The sequence below is a fragment of the Patella vulgata genome, chromosome 6 (assembly GCF_932274485.2).
Source record: "Patella vulgata chromosome 6, xgPatVulg1.2, whole genome shotgun sequence".
Classification (NCBI taxonomy): Eukaryota; Metazoa; Mollusca; class Gastropoda; family Patellidae; genus Patella; species Patella vulgata.
Genome location: NC_065884.2, coordinates 19260027 through 19279550, shown reverse-complemented (window position 1 = coordinate 19279550; position 19524 = coordinate 19260027). Strand labels below are relative to the sequence as shown.

General features: G+C 32.1%; 2 protein-coding genes across 7 annotated transcripts in view; one reads left to right on the top strand and one right to left on the bottom strand.

Moving 5' to 3' along the window:
• The window catches only part of LOC126824734 (unconventional myosin-XVIIIa), an 88776-nt gene extending 72717 nt beyond the window's left edge, over positions 1-16059 (top strand). For 5 of the 6 annotated variants that reach the window (XM_050554080.2, XM_050554081.2, XM_050554083.2 and 2 more), the window contains 18 exons: positions 57-176; positions 1680-1785; positions 2608-2744; positions 3209-3363; positions 4582-4705; positions 5129-5230; positions 5704-5805; positions 6121-6231; positions 6975-7098; positions 7439-7566; positions 7973-8086; positions 8707-8823; positions 9433-9516; positions 9773-9910; positions 10703-10888; positions 11353-11492; positions 12385-12542; positions 13893-16059. In XM_050554080.2, the coding sequence (XP_050410037.1) occupies positions 57-176; positions 1680-1785; positions 2608-2744; positions 3209-3363; positions 4582-4705; positions 5129-5230; positions 5704-5805; positions 6121-6231; positions 6975-7098; positions 7439-7566; positions 7973-8086; positions 8707-8823; positions 9433-9516; positions 9773-9910; positions 10703-10888; positions 11353-11492; positions 12385-12542; positions 13893-13903 (2157 nt within the window). In that variant the 3' untranslated portion in view covers positions 13904-16059. The remainder of the gene's footprint in view (positions 1-56; positions 177-1679; positions 1786-2607; positions 2745-3208; positions 3364-4581; positions 4706-5128; positions 5231-5703; positions 5806-6120; positions 6232-6974; positions 7099-7438; positions 7567-7972; positions 8087-8706; positions 8824-9432; positions 9517-9772; positions 9911-10702; positions 10889-11352; positions 11493-12384; positions 12543-13892) is intronic. The other variant, XM_050554079.2, reaches the window with a different exon arrangement.
• On the bottom strand, positions 15875-19416 carry LOC126824745 (zinc finger matrin-type protein 5). The gene is made up of 4 exons (XM_050554097.1): positions 19222-19416; positions 17656-17715; positions 16889-16963; positions 15875-16718 (listed from the first exon to the last, which is right to left on the bottom strand). Exons 1-4 carry the CDS (start codon positions 19346-19348, stop codon positions 16492-16494), a joined length of 489 nt encoding a protein of 162 aa, XP_050410054.1. The 5' UTR covers positions 19349-19416; the 3' UTR covers positions 15875-16491.
• Positions 19417-19524: the final 108 nt, after the last annotated feature.

Genomic DNA, 19524 nt, shown 5'->3' with positions numbered 1-19524 from the left:
AGAATGATAATAAAAACATTATATATTTTTTTAAATGATGTATTTTATGATTATAGCTGTCAGAATTATCGGCAGACCTAGTGGAAGAAAATTCTACATCTAATCAAGCTACTGAACTCCTAGAGGCTGAAACTGCTGAAAGAATGAGATTAGAAAAAGAAAACAAGGAAATACAGGTATTATATATTAATCACTTGCTTAAAGTCTCTAAGTGTAATTTAAATAATATAGGTATCCCTTACAAACCACAATATTATATAATGTAAAGGGTATTTGCTGAAAATTTCAGTCAAATTGATCCACTTTGAACCAAGATTTTAGCGATTGATTTTCTGGCCTAGCCTCGATCATCATTACTAATAAATATCGCAGGTTAGCGTTGACATCGAGAGTTGATTATGGTCTGGATAAGTTAATTAATGTCTAATTAATAATTTAGATAACATTTTGGGCCTAAAATAAAAGACCTGCAAAGGCAGATTTAGCTCTTGCATAATGTCTGTTTAATTAAATGTTAAATAATAAATCTAATTTAACATGTTCCAATAAATACAAATTGTGCCGGGAGATTAACTATTGTGCTATTTTAATTCTGTTTTCTTAATGAAATGTGAGTACTCCATCTGAGTACATATTAGCATGAATTAAGTTGTGAGAAGTTTTAATATTTTTTGAAAAATGCAAATCGTGCACATTTACTTCAAATTTGTTTCTTGAATTGAGTATTCTAGGGTTCATATGATCATCATGTCCCTTGACTAATGTCTCAAATGGTATTTGATAGATATTAAGATGCAAATTGATCTGAATATTTCTAAAAGCAATAGTTTTGTACAAATTGATATAATTTAGTAATCTATATAAATGTGTGTCTTCTTCTAAGACTTAAAAACCCAAATTTAGCTAAGAACCTCAGTAAAATAAAAATTAAATCAAATGGATATTTGAATGTTTACAAAACATTACAATATTTCTAATATCACTGTGAATGTAGAATTGATCAAATATTGCCCAAGGATGACCTGATCTGAAAGGTCTTACTATTTTACCCATTTAACCTCACATTGATTGTAATAAGATATTATGTTAAATGTAATATATTATTTATGTTGACATTGTACTTATTGATTTATTTCATAATTTATTTACCATATTGTCCAATAAAACTCAGATATATCTAATCTTTGAACTTTTCATTAACAGAACTGTAACTCTTTGGGTTTAGACTTTCTGTTAAAAGAGCCATAATTCTTTATAAAATATGAATGCACTAACCATTTAGTTTAAAAATACTATGAATTTGTTTCTTACTTATCATCATATCTTGGCCATATAATAAACAATGCATTCTCTGTCAGAGAAACAGGAATACCTCGTAACTCAGTCTTATTTTGACCAAAATTAAACTCTATAGGAAGCTTATAGCAAAATAATCGAACCAGCACATAAATGTAGAATTATCTTCTGTTATTGTGTCTAGATATTTCTCTCCCCACGTGAAATTGCAGAATATAAAAAGTATCAAAATATTAAACCCCATTCCTTTTGTATAATTTCAAAACTAAAGAATATAAAAAAAATACAAAGATAAATTGTGAAAATATTAAACCCTATTTCTTTTGTATCATTTTAAAGTTTTTGTAGCATGCCATAATAAAGTATTTATTTCTCTTAACAAGGCCAAACTTGCTAACATCAAAAGACAAAATGAAAAGCTACAAATGGAGGTTATGGAATCCAGGTTATGGAATGCATCCAGTGTGGAGATGGAAGACGAATTAGATGGTAATTAATTTATTATTCCTCTTTTATTAGAGCTCTGCACGATTATGTTTACATTAATATAAATATTTATCTGTAAGTGGATGAGTTGGACTTGGATCTAGTAGATGGTAGAGATGATAGAGGGTTAGCTTTTAATACAAAAATAAGCAGAATGCGTGGGTAGGTTTTTTAGCTGTTTATTTTAAAATCTATTTATATCACAGCCAGATCCTTTATATTAGATTTTCTAGATTAATTCCATAAACATTGAGATTTATGTAATGAATGCTGTTTCATGTAAGAAGGCATCATCTGTTTAACATTCTGTGAAGAATGATTAAAAAGATAGTGTAATGTATAATTTCACTAATACAGCTGATGTTGCATTTAGGAATGAATAGTTGCAGAAGTGAATAATATTAGGTTCATAGGATTTCTAATAGGATTTGCTACATATATATTTATTCTTGGTAATATAGCTGATGCTGCATTTATTAATCACTCTTAATAGAAGAGTTTTTGGAATGAATCATATTCTATATTTAATGGATTTCTTATATTAACCAGTGAATGAAATAAGACATTTATATTTTGGGGATATTGCAACATCTGTAGCTAGTTCTTGGCAATTTTCACCAACTTTGATGAAAAGTTACAGAAAGAACAAAATTTAAATGATTTATTCTACATATAAATATCAGTATGTGGATTTGGATATTTGAATTTTTAGGGGATATTATAGTATCTGTAAAGGTTTCCCCATGACTATTCTTGTCATTGCTGATACTCCTTTATCTCGAACTTGGCATGCCCCAGTTAATATTACACTTATTTGATTTACAGGAGCTGGTGATTCCATATATAAAGATAGATATGAAAGAATGGTCAAAGAACTGGAATTTACCAAGAAACGTCTACAGCAGCAACATGAAGAAGAAATGGATTCTGAGTTACAATCTAGAAGACTTTTAGAGAAAAGGGTATGTTAGTTTGGGAGTAAAACTTCCACTTGTTAGTTTAATAAATATTTCACAGTTGGTGAATATTTGGTTTGAAAATGTACTTATTTGATTATCATATTAACCAACAACAATAGTAAAAAATACTTATTTTATCATTAGGTGTAGAGAATGAGTTAGTTCAGGAAATGTTTTCATATTTCATTGAAATAATAGTTGAAATATCACAAATATGCCATTTTAATCCTGCATGGTATTCAATACTTTTACGAAAGTTGGGTCAGTGATGTTGAATACACAGGCCCACTTTAAAAATAATAATCTATGCCCAAAATTTCATGTCTTTAACATAATTCCAGACATTGTTTCAAGGACAGATAACTGACATGGCTTCATTTTATTGAGAAACATTGTATTAACTCAAATGCTGGTTTTCATGAACATTCTGTCAAGGATCCACTTAAACAATATTTTTTTTTTAACAGCTTCATGATACAGTAGAAGAAGCAGAAGAACAAAGACGTCTGGTGCAGGTGGCTCGTAAAAAAGCTCAAAGACTAACCGAAGAGATGCAGGATACTAAATTACATCTTGAGGAAAGAATGTCCAGAAATAATGATCTCGAGAGAAAACAAAGAAGGTAAAAATTTGTATAAAATGGCTGATCAGGCATTTGTCCGACAATATCTCATTTTCCATGTGTTAATCCATTTAAAATACACTCAAATGGATACATTAGTTAAGAGCTAAATATACCTATTGCAAGTCTTTCTATAGGCTTTAAATGTTATAAAAATTATTAATCAGACCTTTATTTACATAGCAAGCCCAAAATCAACTCTGTAGACCAGGCCCCCCCCCCCCACACACACACACCCGAAAAAAAACTTGCCGACCATAGCTCTAAAATAGACTACCGGGTGTGCCCCCCACAAAAACTTCACTGCCCCTCCGCAGTCAGCAAGCTGGCTACGGGCCTGCTGTAGACCCTCGGATGGTATGAATACAGCTTGGATTTAAACAGTCGTCCATATGTTGACCAACCTAACATTTACCGTTAATGACTGACTTCACTACCGGAAAGTGCCGATGAACGGACTGACAATCGAGGGTACCATAGGCCAGTTATCGTCTGTCATTCAAACGGAAATTCTTGGATATGCTACGGAGACAGTTGATGCCAATTTTAAGTCCAAACTTCCAACAGTGATAACTTAGTACAGAATAAAGTAATTTGACTGAAATTTTCAATACTTGCTATAATAGTTCCAAAAATAGATAATGAAAATGGAATAAGTTGAACATTTCAGTCAAATTACTTCATTCTGAGCAGAGTTATTGCCGCTTGGAGAATAGTGTACTCTCGATTGTTATTAAGTCTTGATTATCCATTTTTTAATGAAATTATTAATTAGCAATTGCGTTTAAATCCGTTGAAAATCAAAAGCATCCGATAACCTTAAGTGTTGATTATGGGCTTGGCATGTGATTAAATGTCTAATTAATGATTTATATAACATTTGAGACCAAACGAATGACCTGTTTTAGGCAAATTTACATAATGCATCTTTAAACAAGATTTATAATCATCCAATTATGAAATTGGTGCGTTTTCACAGTGCTGCATCTTGTGAGAAGTCAAAATCGGTGGTTTTCCACAGATTACATGTAGATGAACCTTCCCCTTTAATATTAATGAAAGTGTGCTTTTTATAAAGATCACATATTATTAGAATTTAATTACAAAATGCTCAAAGCTGAAATATTATGATTGATTTTATCACTATTATCAATTACCAGTAATAGAAAAATGTAGAAAAATTATATTATATTTCTCAATTAATTTACTATTGTAAAGGTTTGATGCAGAAATCAACATGGCTCATGAAGATGTGAAGGAAGAAAAACAACACAGAGAAAAATTACAGAAGGAGAGAGACAGTCTAATGACCGAAAAATATGCCCTTGAGCAGAGTGTCATGGTACAGTGACTTTCATATTCTAATTTAATACATATATACACACATGTATGTATATATATATGTCATTTATGCAGAAAATGAATGTATTAATATGATATTTTATTGTTTTCTTGTCATTGACAAAAAGAAATATAGATGAATGCATGAAATATTTTATGGTAATGTAACACAGCCATATAAGGTTTGAATTGGTATATGTGGTAGTGTCTGGTTTTATGTTAAAGGTAAATTGCATACAAAGGAAGATTTCTTGTTGAGAAAGTATAGTTAGACGTCACTATAACACATCTGTGTGGATCCACACATTGTATTTGTTTAACATCAATTGTTCTGTGTGTTACAATTCATGTAAACGCTTGCTTTATAATGAAGTCTCAGTGTATAATGGATATTGAATTAATTTGGTTTTATTATTTATAACAGAGAGTGAAGATGGATTTTGAGAGTCAGTTGGACAAAACAGAAAGATTAGAGAAAGAATTAAAAGATATTATTGGTTCATCCAGTGGTAAAGATGATCAAGAGGTGATTATAGAATTGTTTTTAAGGAACCTGAGGACTTAGATGTTCTTGACTCGTTCGGTAAAAACCATCATCTGTGGGGTGCTTCATCACAAAAGATATGTTTTCTTTGAGCGGCATTTAGCAAATGACACATGTAATGTAACAAACACAAAAACATAATATGGAACACAATTACTATTTGATTAAAGCGATGTTTCATTGAAGGTTTTCTCTATGAAACTTTGCTTTAATTAAATATACATTGTGTAAGATTAGGATAAAGAGCTGGCCATTCTTGCTATAATAGTTCAAAAATAGATGATGAAAAATGAATATATTGAAAATTTTATTCAAATTACTTTATTCTGAGCGAAGAGGCATTTTTGATTTGTAGTCCTTTTTTTTTACTGATTAAACTTCACTATATTATTGTGATAATTGTTAAAATGAACTTACTATTATTTTGTTTTATTGATTTTTATTTTGTTTTTTAGTTGGTGTCATTAAAGAGATTGAAACATGAATTAGAAAGAAAATTAAAAGAACAAGAAGAAGAACTAGATGATCAGGCTGGTCAAATACAACATCTTGAACAAGTAGGGACTTTTTTTTAACTGGCCACCTACTTACAAAAGACCCCTGTGCATAGACTTTGTTAGTCCCCAAATTAACTAAGTTGCACGGACTTTAAACCCCATTTACTCTCTGACACATTTTTCCATGTTTATGTTTTGATTCTATTTGAAACTGTTCATTACAAGATCTATTTGAAACAATACTATTCATCACAAGGTCTATAAGAAACTGTACTACTATTCATCACAGGATCTATTTGAATTCCTAGAACCATTCTATGTATGTGGTGAGCACGTCTGGTAGTAAAGAGAATAAAATTGCTTCTTTTTTTACAGGCTAAACTTCGTATTGAAATGAGTATAGAGAAAATGAAACAACAATATAATAAAGAACTTGAAGAAAAAGAAGAAGAATTAGAAGATATGAGATGTAGAACACAGAAAAAGGTAATTTGATATATCGGGTCTATATACAGCCTGACAAATATTCTGATACTCATAGTAGCTTGGGAAGCGAAGGTGGCTAAGTGGGTAAGAAGCTGGCTTGCTCCCGGTGTTGGCAGAGAAAGTTCAACAGGATTTTCTGGTGTGGTTTCCCCTTGCCAGTAGTGCAGGATGGAGGGCCTGATATAAAGCTGTCTAGTTGTTTGGATGGGACAAAAAACTGAAGTCCTGTGTACACATTGGCATGCATGAAAAATATCCCCTGGCGTGCATGTAAAATATCCCCTGGCAGTTGGAATTCGATATAAGAGTAGGCTGTAGTGCCAATATCCGGGGAAAATTTCCCTCATAGCACACTGTATGTCATATGCCCATCTTCTCATTAGCCCATAGTAGCAGTAGCTAACTGTTGATTTTATTGCTATTTAGATGACACCTGCTATTTTCAGTTTTATTAAGTCAACAGATATTTGAAAGCTAAAATAAGGATTAGGTTTGTAAATTAGGTTGTATACATAATCTAGAATTTATGTGGTTACCTATACTGGGTAGATTCAGACTCAGAAATTTATTCCAAAACTACCACTATCTAAATATTTCCATTGCTTCTGTGTCAGGCATGCATTAAAAATATATCAATCAGTTAAATTGGCAGACACAAAAGCAATTGTACATGACATGGCTTGAATTTGAGTCTAATGTTGTTACATGGCAAAAATTTGTATAGTTATTACTGTATGTTTTAGTTGAAATCAATGGAACAACAAGTAGAAGAAGAATATGAAGAGAAGAAAAGAGTGCAGGAAGAAAAAGCTTTAATAGAAAGACAGTTATTAGAATTAGGTTCTAGAGAACCACAAAGAGATATAGGTATTTATTTTCATTTTATTAGCATAAAACTTTCTGCTGAATGAATGAAAATTAGGATGATTAATGCATTTATTTGATTTATATTTTAAGAGAATTTTCATCTGTCAAAAGTAGTGCATGCAAGGCACATTGGTGTGCATGTAAAAGTACACTTGATAGTTGGAAATCAAAGCAGAGTAGGAGGAAATTCTCTTCCCGAAATTACATATGTGACCATAGAAATAAAGATGACCATTTGTTAGTCTCAAAATGACCGTAGTACTAGGTTCACGAGGAGTTGGCATTGCATTCATTTGGTTGTTTATGAGAGAGGTTGATATATTAAATATATGTATTGTAGATAATGAGAAGAGGTTAAAGAGACATTTAAAGAAAACGAAAGCTTTATTACATGATGCTAGTACAACATTACACAAACAAAAAACAGCTGATGGTGTTAAATCTCAGATAGCACAACTCAGAAATAAGGTAAAAATTACAGATCTACATTTATATATCAGTGGGCTTATTACAGAAAAGTTAAACTCAAATATATTGAAATTGCAGCCTTTTCCTAGTTCAAATATCAGGGGGCTTATTCCCGAAAAGTTAAACTCAATTATATTGAACTTGCAGCCTTTCCCTTGTGCAAATGTTTTGGTTTAAGTTCTTGTGAATAAGGCCCCAGTCTGTAACTGCAAAAATAACATCATGTTGGTAATATTAGGATTATATTTGCAATGATAATACTTTGTCAGCTTTCAGGATTCTCACTTCAAATATTTGCCAGCCAAACATTTCAGTTCATTCTTAATTTCCCACGGATTAAGTACAAGTTAAAATTACAAGTCATGTACGATGTATCATTATTGAAATTTGTCTTATTGATTACTAGTTGGAGGATGCTGAGTTTGCATCAGCTGCAGCTATTAAAGGAAAAAAGAGGATGGAGTTAGAAATGCAAGATTTAAATCAACAAATAGAAGATTTGTCCAGAGCTAAACAAGAGGTTTGTTGACACATTCAATCATTGTTGACTTTTGAAATATTTCAAGGGCAAAACCTGTGGGACTAACAGTGACACTGTGTTTAGTCGTACACAGATCTTTTCCTTCAATTACTGTCCAAATCTAATTTCTTTAGTGCACCTTATGAGATACCAATTGTCTTTTTAAAGCCAATATTAAAATATGGAGTTCAGATTCCCACTTTAATGCATGTCGTGTAAATGCTTGAATCTGGGCGACATAAGATATGTGCAATTCATCGGCATGTGCCAATCCTTAATGTATTCACCGATGTATTTTTGGTTTGTTCCTTCCCGCATTTGCTGGTTTAAAATACAATCTTAGAGAAATGTTGAAATTTTATAGAATTTAAGAGTACTTATTTCTATCTCATGGTATTGTGTTCACAAGATGTGAAGCGCTATACATTTCCTTTCCTTCAGTCATTCTAAGATGTACAATTATGGTTACACCCTTATAATTATTTGTCTTAAGAAAAGTCAATTAATACTGTATCTTTTTCGTTGGTTTTGAGTTCATAAAAAAATATAACTATTGTTTAGCACAATCAAATAACCCACATTGATATATGTAGCCATTATTTATGTTTTTATTTTATTAGAGTGAAAATAAATGTATGTCAATATTACGAGAGAAATCTGATCTACAGAATAGAATAGAAGAAAATGAAGAAGATATGGCAGAAATCATGAAAAAATATAAAGCTGCTGTACAACAGGTAAGATATACTTATCATATATATAGTGTAGTTCTTGCAGAAGTTAGATGTAGTTGTGTTCAGCAGGAACTAGTCTACACTACCGATATATACTTATTTATGTCTATTTTCTTCACCTACATCATTTGGTAGTCACATAGATCAAATTGGTTTGTTCAACTATGTTAGCCCTGTCTATGGAGTATTGTTTCATATCCTATTTTTAACCCTAATTATTTAAGTACTTTCACCTCTGTTAATAATGTAAATACATTCACAGGTTTAGACTCTTTCATTTCAACATTTATTTGGGTCATTATATCCCTTTAAAAATATTAACCTATTCATTACCAAATAAAATTTTCATTAAAAATGAATGATCAAATTTATTAAGAATGTTTATATAGCACCATTTGGACAAAGAGTAATTTGATCTAGTGTTTTACAGTGCAGATTAGGCTACATAAGAATTTATAATTTACTGTATTAAAGATACATTATGGGAGATTAGATAAAGAGCTGGCAGTTCTCACTATAATTTTTGACATTTCAGGCCTAAAGATAGACCTGCAATAGGCAGATTTAGCTCTTGCATAATGTATGTTTAAGGATTTTTTTATTGGTTTTCAGCAATCTGTAGATCATATTACAATATCAGACCAACTACGCCAAATAGAAGAAATGTCTTCAGAAAGAGAAGCTTTAAAACAAACAGTAAGTTGAAATAAAAATGTTTTCAAACTAAAGACTTTATTGTGCATTGATGAGCTCTATTGTTGTACACATATTCAAAATAACAATTATCAAACCTGTACTTTCTATAAAACAGACTTCATCAAGAACAGCTATTTATATATGTTGTGTTCTAAGAGTTACTCTGGTAGGTTTTTGTTATGAGATTGGTAATCAAATTTTTCTACAAATGAACTTATTGTGGCTGTACTAAGAATGGGAGGTTTTTTTTTCATAGGTAAATGATCTATCAACCAAAGTTACTACGTTTGAAACAAGTACAGTAGATAAACATTCTGTTACAAGACTGGAGGGTAAAATACGTGAATTAGAGAATAAACTACAACTAGAAAGTACATCCAAACAGAGATTAGAGGTATTATCATTGCTCTGTATATAAACTTAAAACTATGTACTCAAATTATGAAAATATTATGATGTTCCAAATATCTGAGTTTCCCGCAAAAATAGTTTTAAAAGAGTATGATTTAGAATAAAGGAAAAGTACCACAGGAATTTTTCTAGTAAGGCCAAATAAATATATATTCTGGTTCATAATTACCACATGTAAATGATTTCCTCCAGGTTACAGGAAATATTAATACAAAAAACTTTGAATGAATCCAGAAATGTACCCTATGCTCAATCATTAAATATACATCCCTGACAAATGTTATGGACAATCATAAATGATGCTGGATAATCATAGGCCTACATTCAACGATGTGAAGATATAAAAAGTAATGACAATCATAAATGACTAGATAATCATACATTCAACAATGTGAAGATATAAAAAATAATGACAACCATAAATGATACTAGATAATCATACATTCAACAATGTGATGATATAAATGTAACTTGATGTTTACAAGATACTTTGCCCAGTAGAGATCCTTTGACAAAATAAAACACAAAAATAAAATATCTCCCTCACTCACCAGATTTTTAGGAATGGTTATCTGAGACCCAGAATATTTTTTTTGTATGGCCTAATAACAAACCTGATGGAAATATTTTTGGGGGAAATAAGAAGAAAAGAAATCATATTTCACCTAGAGAGAAAGTGGAATGTATATAAAAAAACCAATGTTTTTATTTAAGTCATTTTTCCATAGGGAAAGGTTGCACAGTTCCTCACATAAATTGTTAATTTGTATTATAGACACAGATAACCAGATTAAAGGAACATCTGGAGAGATTGCAGAGTGAAAAGGAAGAATTAAACTCCAGTAAACTACAAACTGAAGAGTTGTCTAAACGTAATCAGAAACAATTACGTGAATTAAGAGAAGAATTGGTTGATGCACAGAAACGGGAAATGGAGGCTAGTCAGGGAAAGAAAGAATTAGTAAGTTGGAATAATTTTTGGATGACTTATTCTTTTTCTTTTGTTGGCAACTACATATTTCATAACCATGCTTCAAGCAATGGATCTATTAAATTTGGTCCTTTTTCCCCTTCCATCACACGAGTGTGAATGGATTTGATTTGAATAAATAAAATTTGGAATAAACCATATCTATGATGCAAATATGAATATCAATGCTATCTGTGCATATTTAATTAGCTTACTGCATTCTCAATATTAGCTTTTTGCATTAAATTAATGTTGTTGAATATTCCTACAGGAGACAATAAACCAATCACATTTGATTAGTTTTAATTGACATCGAATAACAAATACCCAGAAAATCAGTTGGAATTTTTGAATGCGAAGATTAATGTGAGCAGTTATGTAAGCCCTATTCACTGATAAAATATTGGAAGTGTTTTACTACTATGTAAGTTGATATGTAAGTGTAATATTTGCAGGTAACTCGTATTGAAGAATTAGAAGCTGATCAAATACAGAACCAATCTGACCTCAAATTAGCATTTAAACGTATTGCTGATTTACAGGCAGCTTTAGAAGAAGAAATAGATAGTGATAATGATAGTCTTCTATTAGATAGGTAGGTTCTTATAAATATTCATGTTGTTTGTGCTGCACTCTTTAGACACAAAAGATATAGTTTGCAAAGATGTTCGGGGGGTTGGATGGCTGAATGGTTAGCATGCGCGCGCTGTATCATAAAGTCTGTCATTGAGTCGACTGGCCTGGTTTCGAATCCCCGGTTGTACGTGACAAGGATTAGGGTCGCCTGTCCAACCTCGTGGGTTTTCTCCGGGTCCTCCGGTTTCCTCTCACTGCTAAAGACCCCTATGCGCAAGTGAATTATTGAAATAAAATTAAACCATATGTTAGTTACGAAATGACCTAGTTTGTGTCGAGTGGACGTTAAACCCCATTTCTCTCTCTCTTTTTGCAAAGATGTTCTGATATGTGAAAAGTTTGTTGAGACTACTGCAGTGATATCAATCTTAAAGTGAATAGCTAGACTGCTTTGATGTGGGTCAAAAATAAAATTCTAGATTTCATTGGGTTTTACATGTTGATTTATGGCAGTAAAATCTGTGTTGAAATATTTTTTATCTACATGTATAGGTAAAGACAGTTTTGAGACATAACTGATTTTCAATTCCACTGTCAACACCGTAAGCCAAAATGTAGACTAGAATTAGTAAACAATATGACATTGTTTAATCTTTTGAACCAAAATTTTATTGGATAGAGAGTGTAACATCACTGATTGAAAAAACATATCAGATCAAATTAAAGAGGTTTAGCCCCTCTGTCCTGCACCACTGACAAGGTAAATTCACGCTGAAAATTCCTAAGGAACTTTCTAGACCAACCCCGGGAGCAAACCTGAGACCTCATGGTCAGCGAGTCAGCATCTTAACTTTGTTTTAAATTTCTTTGTTTCTATGTCTACTTTGAACTTTATTCTTTTTTTTTTTTAGTGAAGATGAAGATGATGATTCAGATTTAGATTCATTTTTAGAAAATCATAATCAGTCACCAATTGGTCGATCTAGTTTAGGTAGTTATAGAACGCGGTCACAAGGTAGCAGTATTTCTGATGGTTATTCATCCCATCGTTTACCTAGAATAGATGATAGTAAGTAAATACTCTCTCTTTATATTTTGATACAGAGGAGGACCCTGTAGTAAATAATATTATCTGCTTAATCATTATAGATGCACTATGTAAGAGCTAAATCTGCCCAATGCAGGTATTTCGTTTGTCCTCAAATGTTATATAAATCATTAAAGATACATTATGTAAGATTTAGATAAAGAGCTGGCTGTTCTTGCTATAATGGTTCACAAATAGATAATGCTAAATGAATATATTGAAAATTTCATTCCAGTTATTTTACTCTTGCATAATGCCTGTTTAATTAGACATTTATTCTTATGCCAAGGCTAGGGCTGGACGATATTTTCGGTAATTCGATAAATCGCGATATTAAAATTTGAATTCCGATATTTTATAAACCACCTAAAAAATCGCGGTATAATGATATATCGTATTGTGTGTTTTTCTATCAATATACCGGTATTTTACATGATATAATCACGATATTATGTGCTGCATTTGGGATGGGATTGACATCGAACAATTTACGAAGTTTTATGTAGATTTTGCAAGCGCCGTGTAGCTGCAAAAGGCGGCAACACCAGCAACTTGTATGTTCATTTAAAAATACATCACCCAATTGAATATGCCGAACTTCAAGAGAGGGGAGAGGGGGGGGGGGGGGATGACCTGTTTTTAACACTTATATAATCACATCTTTTATAATAAAACTAAAATATCGGGATATTGTGATATATCGCGATATATCGTTAGGTTTTTATAATAAAACTAAAATATCGCGATATAGTGATATATCGTCGTTTTTTTGGGAAATATCGCGATATTTGATTTTACCAATATCGTCCAGCTCTATGCCAAGCCCATAATCAACTCCTATCGGATGGTTTTGATTTCCAAAGGATTTAAACGCGATTGCCAATTAAAAAATGGGTAAACGGGACTGTTTATTGTAACAATGGTAGCAATGACAATTGTGACTACAGTGTTCTTCCAACGGCCATAACTCTGCTAAGAATGAAGTAATATTTCTGAAATTTTTAACATATTCGCTTTTCATTATCTATCTCTTAACAATTATAGCAAAAGCTGTCAGCGCTTTATCTAAATCTTACGTAATGCATCTTTAACTAACAGCAAATGTTTGGTCAGATTATCATTTGACCTGTTAAGTTTAAAATGGCTTAGTGATGCTTGAACAATGTTGATGTCTTGTAGTGAAAAGATATTTTTTTGTTCAAGCGGACTATGACTGAATTTGAACTCTCAATATCAAATGATATGTGGTAGGTGTTTGGCACAAGACAGGGCATGCATAATCATTCAAGAACACCTGATGCCAACATTTATTTATACTTTTGTCTTTTTCAGCAGATGCGTAATGATGTTATGCTTGTTGCGGGCTGAGTGCAAAAGTTCCTTGAACTATGTTTCCGTGTTTGTTCCAACATTTATTACGGGATGTGAGACCGCTATTATGATAGTGATTAGACTCAGATATTTAAAGAATAGTGCTTGTTACCATTTCAGTTTTTAAAAGTGTATATTATAGTGATCACTAATTGACTAAATAAACTAGTATTGTTTAAATACACAGAGGAAGGAGAAAATACATAAAACTCAGTTCACTTCTAATCAAAGACAAGTCTTCAGATTGTGTGCTTTTCATAGCTTTTTGTATTCCTGGGAAAATACACTTATGACTGGACCAAATGATTTATCGGTGTAAAGTACTAAAATCAACTTGACATTGTTTTGTTTGGTTATTTGTACCATACTTAACTGTTGCTACTACTAATTTAATATCAATGCTTAGATTATAAAGCAGTGGCACCATGCACAGATTCTGGTAGTGAAAGTGATGATATTTTTTATACTTGTGCCAGAAAGCATTATTTATCATATACTTTTATGTGTCAAATTTTAGTTTACAAGCCCTTGATAACTGAGGCAAGATTAGGCAAGTTTTCTGATATGTATGGGAATATGAATTAGCCTATTTACATATTGTTTATAGATAGATATATAATATATATTAAAGCTTAGTAATCATCTTCCATAATTGTACTATTATTTTTTTATATTATAAATTGTCTTATCATATTTATTTGTGTCAAACACAAGCTGTGTATCATAAAATATAAAATAATCTCAACACTTCCTGTAGCTCAAATATAAACTTTTAAATTTGTTTTGGGCTCAATTTCTTAAATACTTAATTTTAATTCAGTTTGTGCTGAATTGTGGTGGTATAACTTAAGATTTTCATTAAAAACAATGCCCTTAAAAAATATTAAAAGAATAGTGTATGTTCATTGACAGAATGTGAAAATCATTGTGCAGATTTTAATGGCCCTTTTTGGGGGTCTTAAGTTTTTATGCATATGGTCCCAGGATTTTAAGAGTGAAATGTGAAGAAAAGGCCCCAGTGTTCTAACATATCTATTCTACAAATATATTTAATCTTTTTCATATTTTACTGAATTTATAAATTAACAAATGAAAATATAAAATAGCAGAAAGTGTTTATTTTAAAAGAACAATCAGTCATATCTCGCGACATCTTGCAATAGCAATTGTCTGTTATGTATTATGAATCCTAGTGTCTAAGTAACATTGGGAGTTGGGTCTCTGTGCTCTATGATTAACTCAAAATGTCATGAAATTAGTTAGGCCTTTTAAAATCAATAACATTTCATTTTATACACAAACCTAGACGCATTGAATGCTGTATGTATGTGTGGTTGTGTCAAGATGATCTCACTGCGTAATCTAGAGCTGTATAGCAAAATGCTTGAATTACATTATGTAAGTCTTATGTATGCTTAACGAAACAGGACCCAAATAGAAAAAAGACAAGTTATGTATCCCATCAGTTAACAGATTTCAACTGTAAAGTATAATGCAGTATTTTTTGTTGTAGATGAAATATACTACATGTACTTCAACATGTTTGCTGAGGTGTACTAAACACCACATTTTTAGATACTTGCTACATACTCTGCTATCTACTCATTAATAAAATTTGCAGCCTTTTTTTTTTAAAATGGCGAATGCTGTCAATGGTTTTAGAAATTTTTTTCTGAAATGTATTTATTCCTAGATCACAACCATAAGAACTTTCTCAGGCATTAGATATGAATATATGACATTTTGAAAAATAATTTGATATATAATTGAACTTCCAAACTCTGTTAGTCATATTGATAGCTTATTTATCTGTACACAATACACAAGTATATTGGCAAATACATTTGAACCTCACTGACTAATAAAGTCTTACTAGTAATTCACTTTCACTACTTTCAGTCAAGTTTTTTTTTTTTTTTTTAAGAAAGAAGTAAACACAATAGTATGTTTATGATTCTGGTCCAATTTTATTCAAGTATGTTTATTTTCATATCTTATGGTTAGTGATAATTTTAATCATACCCAATGTACATCATTTTTTTTTTTGTTATATTGTTTGTTAATGATATCTTTGTATAAAAATAATGAATTTCTTGCAGTAAATGATTGGAATGATTAAAACCATAAACATTAGTCTGTTTTTCTTGACATATTTACATATTTAGAGCATAAAATAGGCTGAATAAAGAAAAGAAATTTCATCTAGATGGGAATTAATTGTCTGTGGTGGCAAATGTCCCTTAGAAAGTTTTACTTCTCTCCAATCAAATAATTTCTGGCTGTCAGTATCATCCATCCCAAATTCCTCCTCACTGTTATTACTTCTGACACTGACACATAAGAATTTGACAGTTTAGCCTGCTATGCCTAAATGACATACATATCCCTTTCCTATTAAGGAGGCGCCTCCATTATTGTAACTTCATATAACTATCAATATCTGTCACAATTAGTTTTTGTAGAGATAAGATAGCTTAGAAATATTTGACAATCATTTCACACAGCACAATTCCAATCAAAAGATCCTGTCAAATTTAATGTGAATGTATCTCCCCCGTCGTTATCCCCATTCTTCATATTTCAAATTATTGAATACATCTGGTGGTGGGGGTAAAAGAGATGGTGGAAGATTTGGAATGTGCATCAAGTTGGTTGGTATTGTATAAACTGGTAGAGTTAAATCAGGTGCAATAGAAGGGCTTTCAGACTGAAGTCTTTTATCTCTCTTAGACAGCCAATCTTCTAATGATGGTGGTGGGCCTGTATTAAGATGACGTTTTTGTAAAACTAGAAAGGAAAAAAAAAAATCATAATTGGCGGGCTTAAAAAAAAAAAAAAAATCACAATCTACGTTCAAAAAAGTAATTTAAAGAACAGAAAAAAAATTATAAGTTGCCTACAGGTAATACCGGTATTAAATCCATCAAATTTTAAACATACATACATAAAATACATACCTTGTTGCTCTAGCTGAGCAAAATCTGCTTCTGTTAAATGAGAATACCTGCAATTGTCACCAAAGTCACACATTCCTGCAATAAAAACAAAATACAATCAATCATCATAATTCCTATTTTTGTTTCTGTAAGACAGGCTCTCATTTGCCTAAATATTTATAAAATTCTTGAATAATTGTATTGAAAATACTGCTGTCTCCAACTACTGGGGATTTAGCGACCAGTTTGTATGCAACCTATATGCATTCTTTGTGTAGCCAAAGTTGACAGGAGTATATATATATAGAGAGAGAGAGCGAGAGAAATGGGTTTAAGCCCACTCTACACTAACTAGGTCATTTTGGACCAACACGTGGTTCAATTTTATTTCAATAATTCGCTTGCACGTAGGGGTTTTTAGCAGTGGGAGGAAACCGGAGGACCCAGAAAAAACCCACGAGGTTGAACAGGTGACCCTATCCCTTGTCACGTACAACCAGGGAATTGAAACCATGCCACTTGACTCAATGACAGACCTTATGATACAGCGCGCACGTGCTGACCATTCAACCATCCACACACACCCACCCCCATTTCTGGAATATCACTAGTCCTTATTTCTAATAGTTTGGTTGACAAATGTTTCAGAACATAAAAGATGTCAGCTAATCAATGTTTCTTTTAGAATTTAAAGCAATTGTGCACAATTTCATATGTGTAGTTTGATGTACAGCAAGCTTATCAATTCTATTACAAATAATATTTACTATGCAAACAGGCTTTTTTACCTCTAGGAAAATTTTTGCATGGTCTTTTCCTTCTTTCTTCCTGAAGTCTTTCATCTGGATCTGTGAAAATAAAATTTATAAAGTTTTATCAGCTATCTTAGAAATTACACAATATCTTTATTTCAAACCCAAATTGGAAATTTTACTTTATCTTATGAAGTCCAACAAAATACTGAGGATATAGTACATCAGCTATAAAAGATTATTTGATTTTACTCTCTTAAGTAAAAGCCAATAGTGACTAGGACCTATCCGGGGAACTGAAAGGCGTAGAAAAACATTTTTTACTGTTATTTTTTGGGACATCAAAAAAGGAGAGAGAGAGAGAGAAAGTCATTTCGGGACTAACATATGGTTTTAATTTTATTTCAATAATTTGCTTGCGCGTAGGGGTCTTTAGCAGTGGGAGGAAGCCGGAGGACCCGGAGAAAACCCACGAGATTGGACAGGCGACCCTACTCCTTGTCACGTACAACCGGGGCATCAAAAAAGGAACACCAAAAACAGTAATTATTTAATAGAACTATTTGAGAGAGACTATCTGTAAAAACTAAAAGGTATAGGAATTTATTATGGGAATTGATGAGACAAGTCATGCAAGAGCTCTTTCTTTGCGTCAATCTGACAAGTCAATTGAATGTATGAAAACTAATCTCAGTCAAAGACAACTCATCCCAATAAAAGACAACTCATCCCAAGACAGAAGACCAATTTCTTTGCAAGTTTAGGAGACCACTCATTCCAAGTTTAAAAGACCACTCATCCCACCATAGTCGTGTTTATTTCAGTACATGGGCCGAGATATAAGACCACTAAGACCAATAAGATTAAGATACCGGTACTCAATTTATTGTTTATTATTTATCATTATTTAATGTTCATTCCGTTAGTTCGTTGGCCCATAGATAACTCCACATCTTTTTAATAACTGACTTGTACACACAGTTTAAATAGTTTGAACTGGGTAGAGCAAGTCTGTTTTTGCTGGTGCCTTTTTAACCTATTCTCTGACACCATTTTAATCAGTGATGGTAGATGAGCTGATTGGAGGTTGTTTCCTTTTTTTGCCTTCTGGTTCATTCAGACGTGCCAATCTTCAACATCCTTGTTGAAAATCAGGTTGGCCTATGTGGTCTTCATAGTAAACAATTGTATTAAAACAAATACAACTATCACGTTATTTCTTGGGATGAGTTGTCTTCCAACTTGGTATGAGTAGTCTTCGATCTTGGGATGAGTTGTCTTCTATCTTTGTTGTTCTTATTGTTTAACGTCCACTTCCACCGAAGTTGATATCGTAGACAAGTCTTTTTTTTTTTAATTATTTTATCATCTTAGTGCAAGGGGTCTTTCCTGTGCAGGGGAAACCGGAGTAAACCCACAAAGTTGAGAAGGAGCCCCTATCTCGAAGCCACATACGCTCACACCTGGGATCGAAACCACAACCGTAAGCCAGAGGTGACCGGCCAGCTAGAGGTCAAAGCGTGACACTCTAGGCCATCCCAACCCCCCTCTTCTACCTTGGAATGAGTTGTCTGGATACCGGTCAATCATATCTAGATCTACCTTTAAAAGAATTGTAATGATTTTTGCGATTATTCTTATGCTGTGTTCCATTTAAATGATTTTTTCTACTGGACGGATTGTCTGCAAATGATTTCTCACAAAATTCACAGTAATATTGACGACCCATTATTACACTGAGAGTCTGAGACAAACACAAACAAACGAGATTTTATTTTTCTCTGTCAGCAGGAGGAAGTAACTCTAGCGAACAAGGGGGTAATCATTATTATTATTCATAAAGTGAGTTAAACCTTTGATATTGTATATCTTAAACCTCTAAATGGTCGATATTTTAATAAATTT